The sequence below is a fragment of the Indicator indicator genome, chromosome 21, assembly GCF_027791375.1.
Source record: "Indicator indicator isolate 239-I01 chromosome 21, UM_Iind_1.1, whole genome shotgun sequence".
In the NCBI taxonomy this organism is placed as follows: Eukaryota; Metazoa; Chordata; class Aves; order Piciformes; family Indicatoridae; genus Indicator; species Indicator indicator.
Window position 1 is genome coordinate 17,725,716 of NC_072030.1, and position 18,914 is coordinate 17,744,629.

The following is an 18,914-nucleotide window of genomic DNA, read 5'->3' on the forward strand; positions in this document are numbered from 1 at the left end:
GATGCAGGCAGTAGCCCAGGGAGATGCTGCCCTTGCTCTTTCATCTTTACTGGGGGTACCTTGCTCGAAGTACCCTAAAATAGTAGTTGCCTTTTTTTGAGCTGTCTCACCAGGGGACAGCTGTACAGTGATCAAGAGGCATATAAGGAAGGAGCCCTGAAGCATCCTGCAGTGCTAGACAGAGCTCCCATGTGAAACCTCTGGAGAAGATTAGAAACAGCTCATGTTTGAGCAGCAAGCATGTTCCATTGTGCTGAGAGCCCTGATGGGCTTGGAAAGGAATTGCAGTCACGGGAAAGATACTTCCATGGGTGTTCCTGGACCTCCAGAAATCCCATTGCTTTCGGGCACAGGGTTGGCAGGCAGTGGGTGTGCAGTTTTGACATGAGAGAGGAGCTGAGGTGCCAGGTGAGTTTTTCTAGAGACTGAGCAAGATAAATCTCAGCTGTTTTTTTGGAGGTGAGGGCCAGGAGGCAGTGGTATAAAGACTCAGAAGATTCCCAGCTGATCACCTTCACCTCTTTCAGCAGAGGGAATCACACATCTCCACTGTGGACAGCAAGTCCAGTTTCTGAGAGGAGATACTGCAGGAGTGTAGGCAAGAGGCCAGATACAGAAAGCTGAAGAACTGTTTGGTCAGGTATGGCTTTACCTCATTGTATGTGGCTGTGTTTCACAGAGGCTGAAAAGTTTGAGAAATTTATTGTCACTAGCACCTGAGCAGAACCAGCCTGGTCTTTAGTACCTGGAAAGTAAGGAGAAGGCAGGAAGCAGTAAGTGACAGAACCAATAAAGACCCAGGCCAGAGGAAACAGACTCCAGCTGAAAAGTAGAATGGACCTTGTGCCAGTGGTGGGGATGTTAATGCATAGCAGGACTGCAGAAGCTTGGCTTCCCACCTTGAACTGCCATTGCACCCATGAGGACTGCAGCCCCTGATGAGGCTACAACCAGCTGTACCTGATGAGGCTACAACCAGCTGTACCTGATGAGGCTACAACCAGCTGTACCTGATGAGGCTACAACCAGCTGTACCTGATGAGGCTACAACCAGCTGTACCTGATGAGGCTACAACCAGCTGTACCTGATGAGGCTACAAGCAGCTGTACCTGATGAGGCTACAAGCAGCTGTACCTGATGAGGCTACAAGCAGCTGTACCTGATGAGGCTACAAGCAGCTGTACCTGATGAGGCTACAAGCAGCTGTACCTGATGAGGCTACAAGCAGCTGTACCTGATGAGGCTACAAGCAGCTGTACCTGATGAGGCTACAAGCAGCTGTACCTGATGAGGCTACAAGCAGCTGTACCTGATGAGGCTACAAGCAGCTGTACCTGATGAGGCTACAAGCAGCTGTACCTGATGAGGCTACAACCAGCTGTACCTGATGAGGCTACAAGCAGCTGTACCTGATGAGGCTACAAGCAGCTGTACCTGATGAGGCTACAAGCAGCTGTACCTGATGAGGCTACAAGCAGCTGTACCTGATGAGGCTACAAGCAGCTGTACCTGATGAGGCTACAAGCAGCTGTACCTGATGAGGCTACAAGCAGCTGTACCTGATGAGGCTACAAGCAGCTGTACCTGATGAGGCTACAAGCAGCTGTACCTGATGAGGCTACAAGCAGCTGTACCTGATGAGGCTACAAGCAGCTGTACCTGATGAGGCTACAAGCAGCTGTACCTGATGAGGCTACAAGCAGCTGTACCTGATGAGGCTACAAGCAGCTGTACCTGATGAGGCTACAAGCAGCTGTACCTGATGAGGCTACAAGCAGCTGTACCTGATGAGGCTACAAGCAGCTGTACCTGATGAGGCTACAAGCAGCTGTACCTGATGAGGCTACAAGCAGCTGTACCTGATGAGGCTACAAGCAGCTGTACCTGATGAGGCTACAAGCAGCTGTACCTGATGAGGCTACAAGCAGCTGTACCTGATGAGGCTACAAGCAGCTGTACCTGATGAGGCTACAAGCAGCTGTACCTGATGAGGCTACAAGCAGCTGTACCTGATGAGGCTACAAGCAGCTGTACCTGATGAGGCTACAAGCAGCTGTACCTGATGAGGCTACAAGCAGCTGTACCTGATGAGGCTACAAGCAGCTGTACCTGATGAGGCTACAAGCAGCTGTACCTGATGAGGCTACAAGCAGCTGTACCTGATGAGGCTACAAGCAGCTGTACCTGATGAGGCTACAAGCAGCTGTACCTGGTTGGGTCCCTGAAGGTGAAGCAGCAAGGCTGTGTGCAGAGGGGCAGCCTTTGCAAAGGTGGTTGCTGGGTGGAAATTTGTAGCTGCTGAGCTGAATCAGTACCTTGCAGCTTGTAACTCTGAGCTGTGTGGCATGCCCCAGAGATGGTGGTGGGTTAATGGGAGAGAAATGGCTGTCTGCACAAGAGCCCTGTCCTCCCCCTCTCTTTTTTTTCCCCCAGGCATAGGTTTCACTCTGTGCTGCTGGGAAGCGTTTCCATATTTAAACAGCACTCCAGACTGTTTATTGAAGTGGGTGAGCAACAAACCATCCAAACCTCTGGAATCACACCATGAATTCCCCAAATAAACAGGCAGAAAGAGAGAAGCCAAACAGGATACAAGTGCTAAAAAGCCTCAAGATTAGCAAGATGTGTCCCTTTCAGTCAAGCCACCAAAGAATTGGTTTAGTATGAAAAGGAATGGGTTTGGATACTAATTTTTCTACAGTGAGCTGATTTTGTTGCTTGCCATTTTAAACCTTGTTGAAAAGGTCACAGGCTGAGTCCCTTCTAAGTGCCTGAGGGCTGATGAGCAAGAGGGAAGATCAGCAGAGCGAGCACTTGATATTTTCTTTGTGCAGGGAGATCCCGACAGGGCGCTGTGGGAATTATTACACAGGCTGGAGGAGGTGTGAGGAGGCATTTTTTTGTCCACTGGAACATCATGTTCAGGGGTGACATATCACTCTCTAGATATTTTCTCCTGTGAGAACGGGCACTTCAGAAGCTTTGGGCTAGGTCAAGTCATACCTACATTTGTACTTGCTCCAACTTCTATTAGAGCATCCAGCTTGAGCCTGGGAAAAGAGAAGGCTTCAGGGAGGCCTTGGAGAGCTGCATTTCAATATCTGAAGGGTGTCTGCAGGAGGGCTGGGGAGGGACTGCTTAGAAGAGCTTGTAGTGATAGGACAAGGGGCAATGGTTTGAAACTGGAGCAGGGCAGATTTAGGTTGGAAATCAGGAGGAAGTTCTGCACAGTGGGGGTGGGGAGACGCTGGAACAGGTTGCCCAGGGAGGTGGTTGAGGTCTCATCCCTGGAGACATTCAAGGTCAGACTTGATGTGTCCCTGGGCAGCCTGATCTAGTTTGGAGGTGTCTCTGCTCACTGCAGAGGGGTTGGACAAGATTCCCTTGGAGGGTCCCTTCCAACCCAATGCAATCTGTGCATGTGTGATGTACTGTCTTGGGACCTTGATCAAGCAGACTTTCTGTATTCTCCTAAGTTTCTTTGAAGCACTTTTTGTCTGCTTTGTCTAGAGTTGTGCTGAGGTCATGCTCAATGTCTTCCCTGCCTTCGGTCATGAAGGCTTCACAGGCAAGAAGCAGCCCATGGGTTGGGAAGGAGTAAGGAGTGTAAACTGTTGATCTGAGCTACAACCACTTCCTGAGGGAATGTAGGTGGAGATGGAAGTTACCAGGAAAGAAGGCTTAGTCTCATATAAACAAAAATCGAGCTCATGTTAAAATTAGGTGAAGGAAACAGCTTCAGAAAGAGTTCAGGAGTTGTAACCTTGAAATAGCTCTTTGTGTGTAGTCATTGATGGAGGTGCAGCCACCAGCCACAGCTCAGGGGCACTACATCCTCTGTGTTTGTCCTGGTGGTGCCTACCCTTCACCCTGCTCCCTTCACTGCTGGAGGAGCTGCTTAGATGAAAGCTGTTCCTCAGGGAGGAGATGTGACATAGCTTTCCCTAGCCAAGTTCCCCCCCAATTTGCACACACACAATCCCCCTGAATATCCTCTTACAGGCTATAAAGCCAGGGAAATTGTTGCATGCAGATTGTATCCCCAGCATATCTACTGCTGCTCCCATATTGGCAAGAAACAGATTTACATCACCTGGGAAATCCTCTGGTTTTCCTGGAGGATTTTATCATATGAAGGAGACCAACAGGGCCACCTGTGTGTGTGTTTGCCCTGGGGCTGGCTGTGGGCAGTGTCCTGGTGGTGTTGAGCCAGGTGAGGTTCCAGCCCCTCTGCCCCAGGCAGTTTGTGGTGTCTTGGTCTTGGCAGTGTGAAAATAAAAGTTTACAAGCCTAGGAAGTTTTTTTTCAACCACTGTAGCTGGCTCAGCTATGTCTCTCAGTTGAATGCAGTGGTCAGTAGCTGAGCCAGGGCTGCCACCCCTGCTCTCCACCACAAGCACTGCTGCCCTGCCCCACCACTTCCCAGAGGATCTCCAATACATAGCCACTTATCATACCAAACAGCAACAGCTGTGGGTTCCAGACATCCCCAGGGTTAGTCAAGCAAATGATTCAAGGACATACCTAGTGAGCTATCTGCACTGGATTTGAAATCAGGCAGAATTGCACAACCTTCAGTTCTATTTACCTAGTTGCCCTCTGTTCCTCTAAACCCCACTGCTGACATTCCTGTGGTCAGGGAGAAGAACTTTTCTTTCTCTTAATCAGCAATAAATCTAATTGCCTCTTTAAATGAATCACTTCAAGGTAATTTCTGAAGAGCTTGAATACTAAGAAAAATAAATAAGAATCTAGAGACTCTTCATGAGACTGGAAACCCAGCTGGCAAAACCCCCACATTGTCTGTTTGGTCAAGTGGTTGAACTAAGCAACCAGCATTAATGGTTATTTAAAAAAAGGCAATGAAGTTTGCAGCAAACATCAATTTACAGCAGGCTCTGACAAGGTTTCTGGAGTAACACACCACAAGCCAGTGCCCAAAGAAATTACTTTTCTAAATATTTTGGTAAAACAAGATTTTTTTTTTTCTTTTTCCGCCTGCAGACTATTGCTTTTCTAAATCTTTCAGTGCTTGAAGATAAGCAATATATGAAAGTTTAATTCCATTTCATTCCCTTGTTTAGGTTTTGCTCACCAGAGCAGTAAACATTTACTAGAGAAATGAGCAAAACATTTTCCTTCTTTCAAAAAAAAAAAAAAAAGGGGAAAAAAAAAAAAAGACAGCAAGTGAAATATTTTCCTTCTGACCAAGAAAAGAAAAACACAATAAAAGCTTGTCTTGGGCTTATAAATTTAATCACACTTTAAAAGAAAATAAATTCCTCCCCTAAATTCTGGGGTGAAACCTTGCCCCTCTATAAATAACAAGGTTCCAGCATCTCCAGTGTCTTTCCCAGGAACTATGCAAACAAATGATGTTCTCTTTCTCTCATCTGCACTGATGTCAAATCCTGGCTCTTGGCAGGAGGTGCCATTTCCTTTCTTACCCAGAATATCTTCATGCAAACCAGCACTGAACACGTGGGTGGGATCTTTTTTTTTTTTTTTTTTTTTGTAATCTGCTTCATGGTTTTATTTTGGAGTCTTGGAGCTGTAGAGTAGTTTAAATCAAACCCCAACCAACTCACCCATTTGCTGATGGAGCCTTCCATTGCTCAGTATCTTCATCAGTGACACTGACAGTAAGACTGAGGCAGCCTCAGCCAGTCTGCAGATGATTCCAAGCTGAGTGGTGTGGTTGATAAGTCTAAAGGATGGGATGGGTGCCAGCCAGGGGGAGCTGGAGAGGTGGGCTGAGGAGAATCTCATGAGGTTCAATAAGCAGAAGTGCAGGGTCCTGCACCTGGCTTGGGGCAATCCTAGATATCAGTCCAGGCTGGTGGATGATCACATTGAGAGCAGCCCTGGAGAAAAGGATTTGGGGGTGCTGGTGGGTGAGAAGCTGAAGAGGAGCCAGCAATGGGCACTGGCAGGCCAGAAGGCCAATGGCAGTCTGAATAATTCAGGCTTTTGAGTAAATCTGCCCCTGGTGCAAAATCCTTGCCCTTGGGCTGGCTCCTGACTGCTCAGCTGATCTGGAGAGGTACCAGCTAGTAAAGATTGCCAATGCTGGTTAGGGAGCAGACCTGGTGAGCTGGGCACAGCACTGCTGCCATCATCAGCTTCCCTGTGAAGAATGTCTGCCTCTGCTCAAGCATCTCAAGTCTGCCTTTCATCTGAGGGGCTTGAAATGCCTTTCCAAGGCACTGGCCCAATCCTTCCTCTTGTCAGCACTGAAGGGAACCTGGCTTTGCTGTTGTGTTCTCCTCCAGGAATTGTGTCACCTAAGATGGGACAGCCAGGAATTCTAAGCAGAGTATCTTATTTTCCTGTAAGCTGTGTTTCAGCATCCTCTGGCACAGGCCAAGCTAGCTGGCTGGCATGAGGAACCTTCCTGGAGCCTCTGCCTCTTGTGGCAGGCAGATCTCAGCTCTTTCTTAAAATCAAGGAGGAGATACCTGGTTGCAGTGTCACTGCCCTGGGTGTGCCTCAGCTTAGTTATCCAGAGTGAGGAAGGCAGAAAAGGGTGCTCTGATGGATGGACAGGAGCTACTAGAGCTTTTCTCCTTCATAGACTTGCATTCACTTGCTCAGGGAGAGATGGTTCCAGTGGAACTAAGCAGGTTACTGTCACCTAGCAGCACTGCCCTGCATCCAACTTGAAACTCCAGGGCTGTGAAGACAACCTGCTAGAACCAACCTTTTGCTCTGCACAGGTCTGGGGTTTATTTCTTCAAATAGCACAGAGCTGGAGGCTGCACTGGGCCCGTGGGTGAGTACCACCTACCACCATCTCCCTGTCAGATCAGCCCCACCTGTGGTGGCACACCCAGAGAACATACATCAGGTGGGGCTCCAGCACACAAAGCCCAGCCCCACCCAGGGTGACTGGCTCCTGCAGCGCAAACCTACAAGAGCTGTGGTTGCTGAGTGCTGACTGGAGTCAAAAACATCTTTATCAGGTCTGCAGAACCTCCTAGGACATCCATGCCCAAGTCTCTGTGGTCTGAATGCCTTTCATCCCTTTGTATGGAAATTTAAACCTGAGTGGAAATGTTTAAATGGGAAACCTCTTGGCTCAAGTTAGCAAAACTAGAAATGGGGAGATTCAGATTGGATGTTAGGAAGAAGTTCTTCACCAGGAGGGTGGTGAGACACTGGCACAGGTTGCCCAGGGAGGTGGTGGAAGCTTCATCCCTAGAGGTTTTGAAGGCCAGGCTGGATGTGGCTCTGAGCAACCTGATGTAGTGTGAGGGGTCCTTTCCCATGGCAGGGGGGTTGGAACTGGATGATCCTTGAGGTCCCTGCCAACCCTGACCATGGCTTAGTGGTGCCCTGGCAGTGCTGGGTTAAAGGTTGGACTCTATGACTTTAAAGCTCTTGTCAGCCAAAATGATTGCATAATTCTACTGTTTGCAAAGAACCATCTGCAGTGGACTTGAGCTTGGCTTTAGTGCTGCTTTTTGTGGACTAGCACCAGAGGCAGATCAGAAATACTTTCCCTGTGTCTGGTAGAAGAAGAGTGCATAATTATTTTAGAAATGTCTCTGAAAACAGACTTACTTAATAGACTATTAAATACTTGATGGCTGGGGACAAAGAAGTGCAATTTGGCTTTGGGGGGGAAGGCTTTGTGTGTTGTTAGAAAATGTGTGATGTTGTAGGCTTTAAATAAAGGGGCAGTATGAGTCTTATTATGGTAGAATTTATACTTGCTGGTCATTGATGTGCTGTTGAAAATGCCATTTCAACCCAAATCTTCATTTTATCATCATTAGCGGTTTTAGAGGATTTGCTCTTTAGTTTTGGACTTCACAGGGGTTAGATGTGTTCAAGCCTGGGGCTACATACTGCAAACAGAGTCAATTATCTTTAAAAAAAAATAAATAGAAGGGCAGAAATAGAAATGATGCCATAGTTGTGTGTCCTTCTAACTGATGATAATAGATCAATAACTTTAAAGCTGGAGACAGCCTTCCAGGAAAGCTGCAGGCCTGCTCTAAAGACCCACTGTTGATAAGCCAATACTGAGAAATAGAGCTGAGCAAGCTCATGTTCTAAATCATCCTGCCAGGAGCTAATTTCTCCCCACCCATGTGACAGGAGTTGGTTTTCAGACTCCCAAATACTGGACACAAAGTCTCCAGAGGGGTTCTGCCATTCAGTGCAATGTGAAATGCTAACAAAGTGCTCAGCAGCAGCTATGTTAAAACTGTCCTGCTGTAGAAGTGCTTCTCTTCTGTGAAGGAAACTCTTTGGAATCCAAGTTTAATTTCTTCCTTTTTCTTGATGGATTGGATCACAGCCTCCTCTTTGCTTTATTAAGGCAATACCCTGCAGAGACCTCAGCTACAGCCAAGTTCGTAAACAGATGCAAGAAAAGGCAATGGATGAGTTCCAGGGTGTCCTCCTCAGCATGGTGCTGCAGAAGATGAAAGGGGCAAGGAGTCACCTCTCTGCAGACAGCTGGGCAGGAGCTGCCCACATCTCTAAGTGTTAATCTTGCCCAGGGGTAGTTTGGTTGCCTTTTAAAGCAGCTCTTTGCCTGTCAGGCCACTCAATGTTGTCAGTGCAGCCTCCTGGATCTCCAGCAGAAGTGCTGCTGGAGGCAACATCTGGCTGCTCACAGCTGGAGAGACTGGAGGAAATTTAATTCTGCTGGTCACAGATGTGGATCTAATCAGTGCTTCACTCCTGGGCTTTGAACAGGACAACAGTTGAGGACAGGTAGGAGCTCTCCTTGGAGAGCCCTGCAGTTCCTGACCGGGCTCTTGGTCTCGGGCCAGGGCCTCGTAAACAGGTGCCAGCATCCCAAAAAAGCTCTGCCCTCTTTGCCAGCAGTGGGGATCCTCACTGGCACACAGCTCCATGGCCAGGAGGAGTGACCCATGGCTCAGCAATGAGACACACTTGTCAGGTGGCAAACTGAGGCTTCCTTGACATTTGCCTCACCTTATTCCTCCTGAGGATGAAACAGGGATTTCAGGATCCAAATGTGACCAATCTTTAAGGCATCAGTAGGGGGAAAGAAAAAAAGAGGAGAGGTGGTAGGTGAGTCACTCAGGAGAACGATTTCTTTGTCCTTAGCCCAAGGATTAACCTGTAGCTTTGAACTGGGAAGACAGAGGGTGGAAAGGAATGGGTGAGATGTGCTGAAGGAGAGTTTTGCTGCTAGGGGGCAATATGTGGTAAGCAAAACCTCAGCCAGGAGGTTTTCTCTTGCTCTCTGTCCGAGTTGGTTTTACAAGCACCCAAATCCCCCAGATATTTGGGATTGTTTGCACTATCACTGCTTCTGGGGAAAAAAAGGGGGGGAAAGTAAAAGCATAGTATAAACAAAAGCCACAAGCTCTATCTCGAGGTGCATTTCTGCATGGGGGCTTTTCTCCCTGTGTTTATGTGAGTGCATCACTTCCTCCCTGTAGCAGGGCTCACTACCAATCCTGTGACCTGTGCACAACACTTCAACTTAGCAATTTATTAGAAAACAAGTCTTCAGCCTGAAGTATTTCAGGAAGATTTTGTGAGGAGCTGGAGTTATGGCTCCTTTGAAGTGATTTGCACAGGAAACTTATCCTGCATAATTCTTTACTTTTCAATCCCAATTCTATCACAGTTTATATAAGGGGGGGAAAAATTAGTCAGAATGGGGACATTTTGAAGTCTTAAATCACATGATGTTGTAACTCTCCTGCTTTGTCCTTGTTGAGAACAACTGGGTCAGCTAACAGATCTCTTTATGACTATTTTGTTCTAGCCACATTCTTAAACACTCTTTAAAAAAAAAGAAAACAAGGGGAGATAAGAGAAGGAAAGAAAACAAGGGGAGATAAGAGAAGGCAGCTTCAGCAAAGTTAGGAGTTTCAGGTTGAGCAGTGAAATAGTTTTTTGTTTGTTTATGTATCCTCATGCTGACTTGATGATGCTAGTTTTAGAACTAGTGCAGGATGTCTCTGTAAACAGTGCATTGTGTGAATGCAAGTTTCTATTTGTTTTAATGAAAAATTACTTTTTGCCTGAGAATATCCAGTGGTTATAGATGGTTGTGGCTGTCAGAAGCTAGCTAAGTGAGCCTGAGGCTGCTAGTGGAGAAAAGACATCCACTTCTAGAGGAGCCTTCCAGGTCTGCTTCCCCTGGTCACCAAAGGCTGAGCCTTACAGGTCTGCTTCCTCTGGTCACCAAAGGCTGGGGCCTACAGGTCTGCTTCCTCTGGTCACCAAAGGCCGGGCCTTCCAGGTCTGCTTCCTCTGGTCACCAAAGGCCGGGCCTTCCAGGTCTGCTTCCTCTGGTCACCAAAGGCCGAGCCTTCCAGGTCTGCTTCCTCTGGTCACCAAAGGCCGGGCCTTCCAGGTCTGCTTCCTCTGGTCACCAAAGGCCGGGCCTTCCAGGTCTGCTTCCTCTGGTCACCAAAGGCCGGGCCTTCCAGGTCTGCTTCCTCTGGTCACCAAAGGCCGGGCCTTCCAGGTCTGCTTCCTCTGGTCACCAAAGGCCGGGCCTTCCAGGTCTGCTTCCTCTGGTCACCAAAGGCCGGGCCTTCCAGGTCTGCTTCCTCTGGTCACCAAAGGCCGGGCCTTCCAGGTCTGCTTCCTCTGGTCACCAAAGGCCGGGCCTTCCAGGTCTGCTTCCTCTGGTCACCAAAGGCCGGGCCTTCCAGGTCTGCTTCCTCTGGTCACCAAAGGCCGAGCCTTCCAGGTCTGCTTCCTCTGGTCACCAAAGGCCGAGCCTTCCAGGTCTGCTTCCTCTGGTCACCAAAGGCCGAGCCTTCCAGGTCTGCTTCCTCTGGTCACCAAAGGCCGAGCCTTCCAGGTCTGCTTCCTCTGGTCACCAAAGGCCGAGCCTTCCAGGTCTGCTTCCTCTGGTCACCAAAGGCCGGGCCTTCCAGGTCTCCTTCCTCTGGTCACCAAAGGCCGGGCCTTCCAGGTCTCCTTCCTCTGGTCACCAAAGGCCGGGCCTTCCAGGTCTGCTTCCTCTGGTCACCAAAGGCCGGGCCTTCCAGGTCTGCTTCCTCTGGTCACCAAAGGCCGGGCCTTCCAGGTCTGCTTCCTCTGGTCACCAAAGGCCGGGCCTTCCAGGTCTGCTTCCTCTGGTCACCAAAGGCCGGGCCTTCCAGGTCTGCTTCCTCTGGTCACCAAAGGCCGGGCCTTCCAGGTCTGCTTCCTCTGGTCACCAAAGGCCGGGCCTTCCAGGTCTGCTTCCTCTGGTCACCAAAGGCCGGGCCTTCCAGGTCTGCTTCCTCTGGTCACCAAAGGCCGGGCCTTCCAGGTCTGCTTCCTCTGGTCACCAAAGGCCGGGCCTTCCAGGTCTGCTTCCTCTGGTCACCAAAGGCCGGGCCTTCCAGGTCTGCTTCCTCTGGTCACCAAAGGCCGGGCCTTCCAGGTCTGCTTCCTCTGGTCACCAAAGGCCGGGCCTTCCAGGTCTGCTTCCTCTGGTCACCAAAGGCCGGGCCTTCCAGGTCTGCTTCCTCTGGTCACCAAAGGCCGGGCCTTCCAGGTCTGCTTCCTCTGGTCACCAAAGGCCGGGCCTTCCAGGTCTGCTTCCTCTGGTCACCAAAGGCCGGGCCTTCCAGGTCTGCTTCCTCTGGTCACCAAAGGCCGAGCCTTCCAGGTCTGCTTCCTCTGGTCACCAAAGGCCGGGCCTTCCAGGTCTGCTTCCTCTGGTCACCAAAGGCCGGGCCTTCCAGGTCTGCTTCCTCTGGTCACCAAAGGCCGGGCCTTCCAGGTCTGCTTCCTCTGGTCACCAAAGGCCGGGCCTTCCAGGTCTGCTTCCTCTGGTCACCAAAGGCCGGGCCTTCCAGGTCTGCTTCCTCTGGTCACCAAAGGCCGGGCCTTCCAGGTCTGCTTCCTCTGGTCACCAAAGGCCGGGCCTTCCAGGTCTGCTTCCTCTGGTCACCAAAGGCCGGGCCTTCCAGGTCTGCTTCCTCTGGTCACCAAAGGCCGGGCCTTCCAGGTCTGCTTCCTCTGGTCACCAAAGGCCGAGCCTTCCAGGTCTGCTTCCTCTGGTCACCAAAGTCCAAGGAAGACGGCTTGCCTAAGTGAATAAAGGTTACAGCACAGTGTGCCAGATTTCTGTGGTGGAAAACATCATTAATTAGTGTTAAATTTTTGCAAGAGTTTGGGGACTTTTGCAGCTGCAACTGTAGTTTGAACACAGGAACAGATGTTTGTGACTTTGAGGGGGCTGTAAATTAATTTAATCTTGTTTCCCATATTGTTCAAAGAGACTCATTGGAGAATCAAGAGGAGAAGCAACTGATGCAAAGGCACAAGGTGTGCACAGACCCTCCTTACCTCTACAGTGCCTTTGTCTCTTCTGATCTTTCCTTCCACCAGTTTCTGTCCTCATGCTGTCATCTCTGTGGTTCACAGAAGTTCCTCTGCTTCAGATGAATGCAGTGCTTGCTTATTTTGCCCAGGAAATGGCACCAAGCTCACTGTACCTGGTGCATCCCACAGAGGAACCAGGTCAGACTGGCTATCTCTACCTGCTGCATCTCCCTGCTCTGAATCGCAGCTGGAGGCTCAGTGTAATCCACAACATCCTGAGATCTTTGGGGAAATTCCCACAGGAGCAGAAAGGTAGCTTGAGAGCTGCTGCAAACATCTCTTTGTGTCTTCTTTCTCTTGCTCTCCATGTTACCTCACTCCTGATGAAGCCAGGGACAGCTGTTGGGATGTGTATGGTCACATATCCATGGAGCTGTTCTGCGCAGAGGTGCTGCCCCCAAGCCTGTTCTGTTGTCCCAGCTGGGACAAACACAGGGCTGTTAACAGCAAATATGGGAACTCGCTGGCAGTGCTTGTGCTCAAGAGCTTCTGTTCTGTGTCTCATGTTCACGAAGTCCTTTCTCAGGCCTAGATCACTGGTGGTGTTGAAATTGGTAGCAAATGCTTCTCAGGGTTCTGCACTCCTACAGAATGGGGATGTTTACAGACAGGCAAAGAATACTTCCAAGTGTGTCCTTCTGTATTTACATACATATTATATAGACTTAGCAGGGTGTTCTCTGGTTCCTAGCAAATATTGGGAAATGGCAAAGCAACACATAATCAAGTGTCAAAGAAGTATTGGGCAGGTCTGAGGCTATGTTCCAGGAATATTAGGCACCCCTGCTGTCTCAAAATCCATGGGTTTGTGATGAAGATCACAGCATCACAGTACATTAGAGGTTGGAAGGGACCTCCAGAGATTGAGTCCAACCCCCCTACCAAAGCATGATCACCCAGGGTAGTCCACACAGGAATCCATCCAGGTGGGTTTGGAAAGTCTCCAGAGGAGGAGACAGCCCTGGGCAGCCTGTTCCAGTGCTCTGTCATCCTCACTGTAAAGAAGTCTCTCCTCATGTTGAGCTGAAATCTTCTTTGTTCTAGCTCCAAGCCCATCTGTGCATAGGGAGGAGAAAGGGCTGATTGCTTCTAAGGCTGGGTTGGAATACACCAAGCACTTCTCCAGGCCTGTGCTGTGGTGTTTTCTGGTTAGTAAGTAGCAGAGCCTGGATTAGTCAGGGTTAGAAGGCAGCAAAGCTGGCAATTTTCACAATACTCTCCTCCTTCAGCTCCCAGCAGAGAGATGAAGAGGTGAGCCTGACTGAAATAGGATGGTAATGTGCTTCATGCTCTTCATATTACATCAACTCTCTTGCCATAAATAATTCTGAGCGTGAATTTATTTTGAGATTAAATTACTGTCCTTCTTTAACAGGATTAACGCAAGCCAGAGGTACGTGTTAAGTCTTTCAAGTACTCTGTTCCATATAAAAAAGATGTTCTGTGTTCCTCCAGAGAATGCTTTAATGGGAATTCATTATAATCCCTGGGTGTTTGTAATTACCAGAGTGGTTTGGAGGGCTTCACTCAGTATTAAATCCTGACATCATCTGCAAGCACAGAAATCAGACTTGCTGTCATTAAGATTGTATCAATGAAGTTCTCACATTTCACATCTTTTCCAGTAGTTATAATAAACCCAAATTGTCTGATTCACTGCCTGCCTATTGCCTGTTTGTTCTCTCTGGTTACTGCCAGGCTACTGCTGTATAAACAGGAAGGTAAATATCTGCTTGCAGGTGGGTGATTGTGCAGGCTTGCACAATAGTACTGAATCACTTCAGCAGGTCTCCTTGCTCTGTACTGGGCATTTGTCAAACTCTGCTCACCAGTGCAGCTCCAGAGCACAGGGAGCTCATTTGGACTCAGTGATGCTTGTGATTTTCTGCTCTGAACATATTACATCCTAAGAGTAATTTCTGGACTAGCACTTTTCAGCTCCCAGGTCCATTTTGAGACAGACAAAGTATTCAGGCTCACTGAATACTTCTAATATGCTCTGTGAGACCTGAAGTAACCAGGGTTTGACTTTTTTAGTACATTGTGAAAGGAAGAAAAAGGAGAGGGGACTTTTGCAGCACTTAAGCTATTGTTTCTTGAAAGTTGTTTCAGGCATTCCTCCAAAGGCAAACACAGGTTGTTATGCTTATGAAGCTTCAAAAGTTGGTGTATGGTTACATGAGTATGTTCCAGCTCTAGAATAAAAGCTTGAGAACAGGGGCTTCTGCAGCTGTGTTGGTTCCCATGTCTTCAGGCTCTGTGTGCATGTGTGTGTTGGGAAAAAGATTGCACACATGTGCTGGGAATGGTGACAAACATGCTGGTTGCTCCCAGGAGACTGCTGACTTTTTGGCTGCCTTTTCCTGCTACCCCATTAAAAAAAAGCTGCTTTATCTATTACAAATTCTTATTCAAGTGCTCTGCTGAGTTTGAGGATGCTGCTCCTGGGATCACATCTTCTCAGAGATACCTATGTGGACATTTGAAAGAAAAGCCAAGAGCAGCAGCAGGGATCTGCACAGGTGTGTGCTGCACCCAAGAAGTGTGTGAGGGTAGCTGCTGCCCAGCTGGTGTGCAAGGGTGATGGCACCAGGAGTGCTGCAGTTCCTAGGAGGCAGGCAGCTCACAGGGAGTGACTCAGGGCAGAGGTTTCTCTGATACAGGGACTGAAATGAGGATCACAGAGTGTTTGGGACTTCCAGGGAAGCATATCTACCAATTTCAGAGAAGCAGGACTTTTACACCACTCATCTTTATCGCACTCTGAAAAGCTCAAGAAATGTGCCAAGGCTTTGGCTGCACCTTGCTCTGCAGCTGCAGGTTGTTGTCCAGGTTAGCTCCTGCATGTCACCATGAAGAGCATGGATTGGGCTCCTGCGTGTCACCATGAAGAGCATGGATTGGGCTCCTGCGTGTCACCATGAAGAGCATGGATTGCAGGTTCATGCAGCTCCTTCCCACCAGGAAAGTTGGGTCAGGTTCTTTGGGGCCCTGTGTTGTTGAGCTCTGACCATCTCCAGGGCTCAGTGTAGATTTGCAACCTCGCTGGGCCCTTTCCCCACTATGTAGTCACCCCTGTTGGTAAAGAATTAACATTTATGCTCATCATTTCCCTTGTTGCACCTTGGGTCTGTAAGCCTCCCATCCTTTTGCTGTGCACCTGTGAGTAGAATCTGGCTCTGCCATGTCTGTACCTGCTCAGCAGGTAGTTGAAGGCAAAAATGGGACCCTGTGGTTTGTCTTCTCTTCTTTGGGCTGCATAAGCACTGCGCTTTCAGCCTCACCTCATGAACTCAAGCCCCCTGGTCATCTTGATGGTCCTCCACTGGACTTGCTCAAGTTGGCCAATGCCCTTCTTGTGCTGAGGAGCCCAAACTGCACACAGCACTCTGTGATCCTGCAAGTGTCAAAGACAGGGAGAAAATGTCATCCCTTGACCTGCTGTCTTTGCTTCCTTCTCTAGCCCAGTGTGCAGCTGTCCTTCACCACTGGAGACGGTTACTCACTTTCACCCTCTCCACCAGCACTGCCAGGTGTTTCTCTGCAGAGATATTTTCTACCTGGTCCATGCCATTTTGTGCTTGAGACTGGCTTGTCCAAGGACAGGACTTGTGTTTCATGAGTCTGCTCTCAGCCCATTCTTCCAGAGGCAACCTTGCCCTCCAACTTCTCAACCATGCTCCTCAGTCTTATATCATCTGCAGAATTGGAGAATGAGATTTTCCCCTGTCCCTTCTTTTCACATCATCTCTGAAGTTCAGCCAAGTCCAGACAGGTAGTTTGGTGAAGAGGAGCAACATGCTTTTAGGTTAAGACATAGCTAATTAAAAGCAATAGCTATCCTCACCTCATCATAAGCTCAGTGGCAGGTCTCTGTAGGAGGGCAGCATTTTTCCTAATGGGCTGATTCTGTACCATTTCTGCTGCTCTCTGCTCCAGAGGCAGGGTTGAACTGGTTGCAGCAACAGCCAGTTGTGATAGAGCTGCTCTGAGAACATGCTCCTCTGCAGGTTTGTGGTGTTTGTGTTTTGGGGGAGAGGCTACCTGTGAAAATTCTTCCTATATCTTCACTCAAAGACAAGCAGGTCCTGCTCCTCTGTGGTTTCAAAAAGGCCACAATGCTGCAGTGTTGTACTTCAGTATCAAAATGAATCCAATCTGGGAAAACCTTGCCTGTCAGTGCCTGTGGGAATGCACAGGTACACAGTGCTTTGCATTTGATCAGGTTACTGGTTGCTCAGTGAGATTTTGGCATTACACCCTTTAGCACATCTATCCATGTAGGTAATAACTGCAAACAACACAGGTGGCTGGCATCTTGAGAGGGAGGAAAACCTCAGCTTTTCAGAACTGCTTAACTAGGCATGGTTCAGTGAATCAGATTCAGTCCATGGGTACTTGAGGGGAAAGCCACTACTCAGTTTTTCAGCATGAACAAGTGCTTGTTGAAGAAGAAAATCCTACTGAAAAAGAGAAAGCACCATGCCACCTACCACCACCAGCTAATTCTCAGCTGGTTTTTCTTTTTTCCCCCATTTTTCCTTATCCTCCCAAGAAATCATTCCATAAGACCATACAGTAAACACATCCTGAGAGAGCAGTGCAGGAAAGAAGCTAACTGATCACTGTTTTGGAGGAGGAAGGAGACCTAGGTAGGGCTGAAGAAGGCTGCAGGAAAGCTGAGAAGGGAGGCAGGGAGAAGGGGTGTGAGCCCTGCAGGAAGGGCTCATTGGCAGGAGAAGGCAGAAGCAGGATATGTTTCAGCTTTTGGGTGGCTCTGGGAGGAGCAAGTGTTGGGATGAAAGTGTCTTGTTGAAATCATTCCTTTCTGTTTCAGACACAGACCACAGGGAGTTTCATGGGGTGGATTTTCTGCCAGAAGATCTCAACAAAGCTCCAGAGGAGCCAGGGATGAGGGTGAACAAGAAGTACTCCTGTCTGCCTGCTGAGGAGAAGGGCATCCACATCATCAACATCCGAGCTATCGAGGATATAGGCTATGACCAGCACGAGAGCACAGTGAGTAAAGGACTGGCCAGATGTGCCATAACTGCTGTGCTGAGCTCTACTCCTCAGTTCCCTATCCCCAGGATGCACTGAAATCCTCTCTCTCTGCTTTGCAGGAGTGCTGAGGTGGGCTGCCACCAGCCACAATATATCCTGGTTGAGTGGGGTTTGATCTTTGCTGTGAAGAAGGGAAGTGAGGGATCCTTGTTTAACCTGTAGCACAAAACAGGGATGGCTGTTCCCAGAGTAAGGAATCTGGCAGTAAGGCTGTGGCACATTTCTTTGCTCATATAGAGTACAACAAAGCTATTGTTAGCATAGGTAAGGCTAAACTAATCTGTAGCACACAACAGAGGTTTGATCTCCAGTGTCATTAATTGTGCCTTGGGTCAGTTCTTTAACCCCCATTGTAAAGAAAGTTATAACATGAATGAATACCCACCAGGATTAGGAGGTGATTATGTCATAACACATTAAAAGTAGTTTATTCAGGTAGAGGAACTGGGGTGGAGCGGGCTACATAACAGATCTCACTGGGGAAGGTGTAAAGCAGTGCTGGGTTCCTTGGGCTTGTGCTTAATTAGGACGGAGCATGGGGGAATAACTGTCACTGTAAAGCTGAGATCTGGTGAAACTGAAACACCTTTTCTCAGTCTCAAGAGAGGGGAGATGAACTGCACATGGTCCAAGTCATTGTGACTTCCTTCCCTCATAGCACTGCAAGAAATGATATAGTCTAGAAGTACCTCTCAGCATTGAGACCCCACCCTGAAACACTCCAACCTTGCATTTGTCTCTCCAAAGTAGGTCTGAGGTGCTTCTTCCAGGGTTTGGGTTACTTCTCTTTCTTCTTGGGGTTTGGCTGCTCTCGTAAATGAAGAGATGCCTGGATGCTGTAGTGCCCACAGTGCAGCACCTTCTCCTGAACCATCAGGGAGTCTCCACAGGGTCAGCTCTTCAGCTGGGAAGCTCAGTGAGATGTGAAGCAGCTGCCATGCAGTTCCTGCAGGGTGACCTGTCCCCTTCCTGGTGGCAGTGGCTGGAGGCAGCAGGGACAGTAGGGATTTGCTGTGCAACTTTTCTCCACCCAAAGCATGATCCAGGAGAAAAGGAGCTGTGGGCAGGATCTTTTTTGAGCTCCCCAAGCAGAAACATGTGGCACACACTGCTCTCATCTGCAAGAACCATCCTGCCCCTTTCCTTTATTGATTACCCTCCAGAATAGACCAGCTGATTGCTGTCCCTCATAAAGCCAGTCCAGCAAGTGTAGGAAGTGGTTGGAGTCTGAGCCTTTTGCTGTTTTATTTCCCTGCACTTAGCTGAACACCTACCAGTTCAGCCCAGGTTTTCAGAAACTGATGTTTAATTAATTAATAAGCTCCCTACAGCTTTAAAAATTAAATACAATAAGTTATTTTAAAAGAAATCCCAGTGTCCTGTTCACAACTGGTCTGGGTTGGGGTGGGGGGGGGGGGTTGGTGAATTTTTGGTTGGTGGGTTTTGGGGTTTTTTTATTGTTTTGGGTTTTTTGTGGATTTGTTTGGGGGTGTTGTTGTTTTGGGGTTTGGGGGTTCTTTTGTGC

The 18,914-nt window shown here is 48.7% G+C and overlaps 1 protein-coding gene across 7 annotated transcripts in view; it reads left to right on the forward strand.

Moving 5' to 3' along the window:
• Positions 1-18,914, forward strand: part of ANO1 (anoctamin 1) — an 82,127-nt gene that overhangs the window by 20,449 nt on the left and 42,764 nt on the right. For 6 of the 7 annotated variants that reach the window (XM_054390303.1, XM_054390304.1, XM_054390306.1 and 3 more), the window contains exon 1: positions 17,237-17,344. In XM_054390303.1, coding sequence (XP_054246278.1) covers positions 17,237-17,344 — 108 coding nt within the window. Of the gene's footprint in view, positions 1-17,162; positions 17,345-18,914 lie in introns of those variants that run through there. The other variant, XM_054390302.1, reaches the window with a different exon arrangement.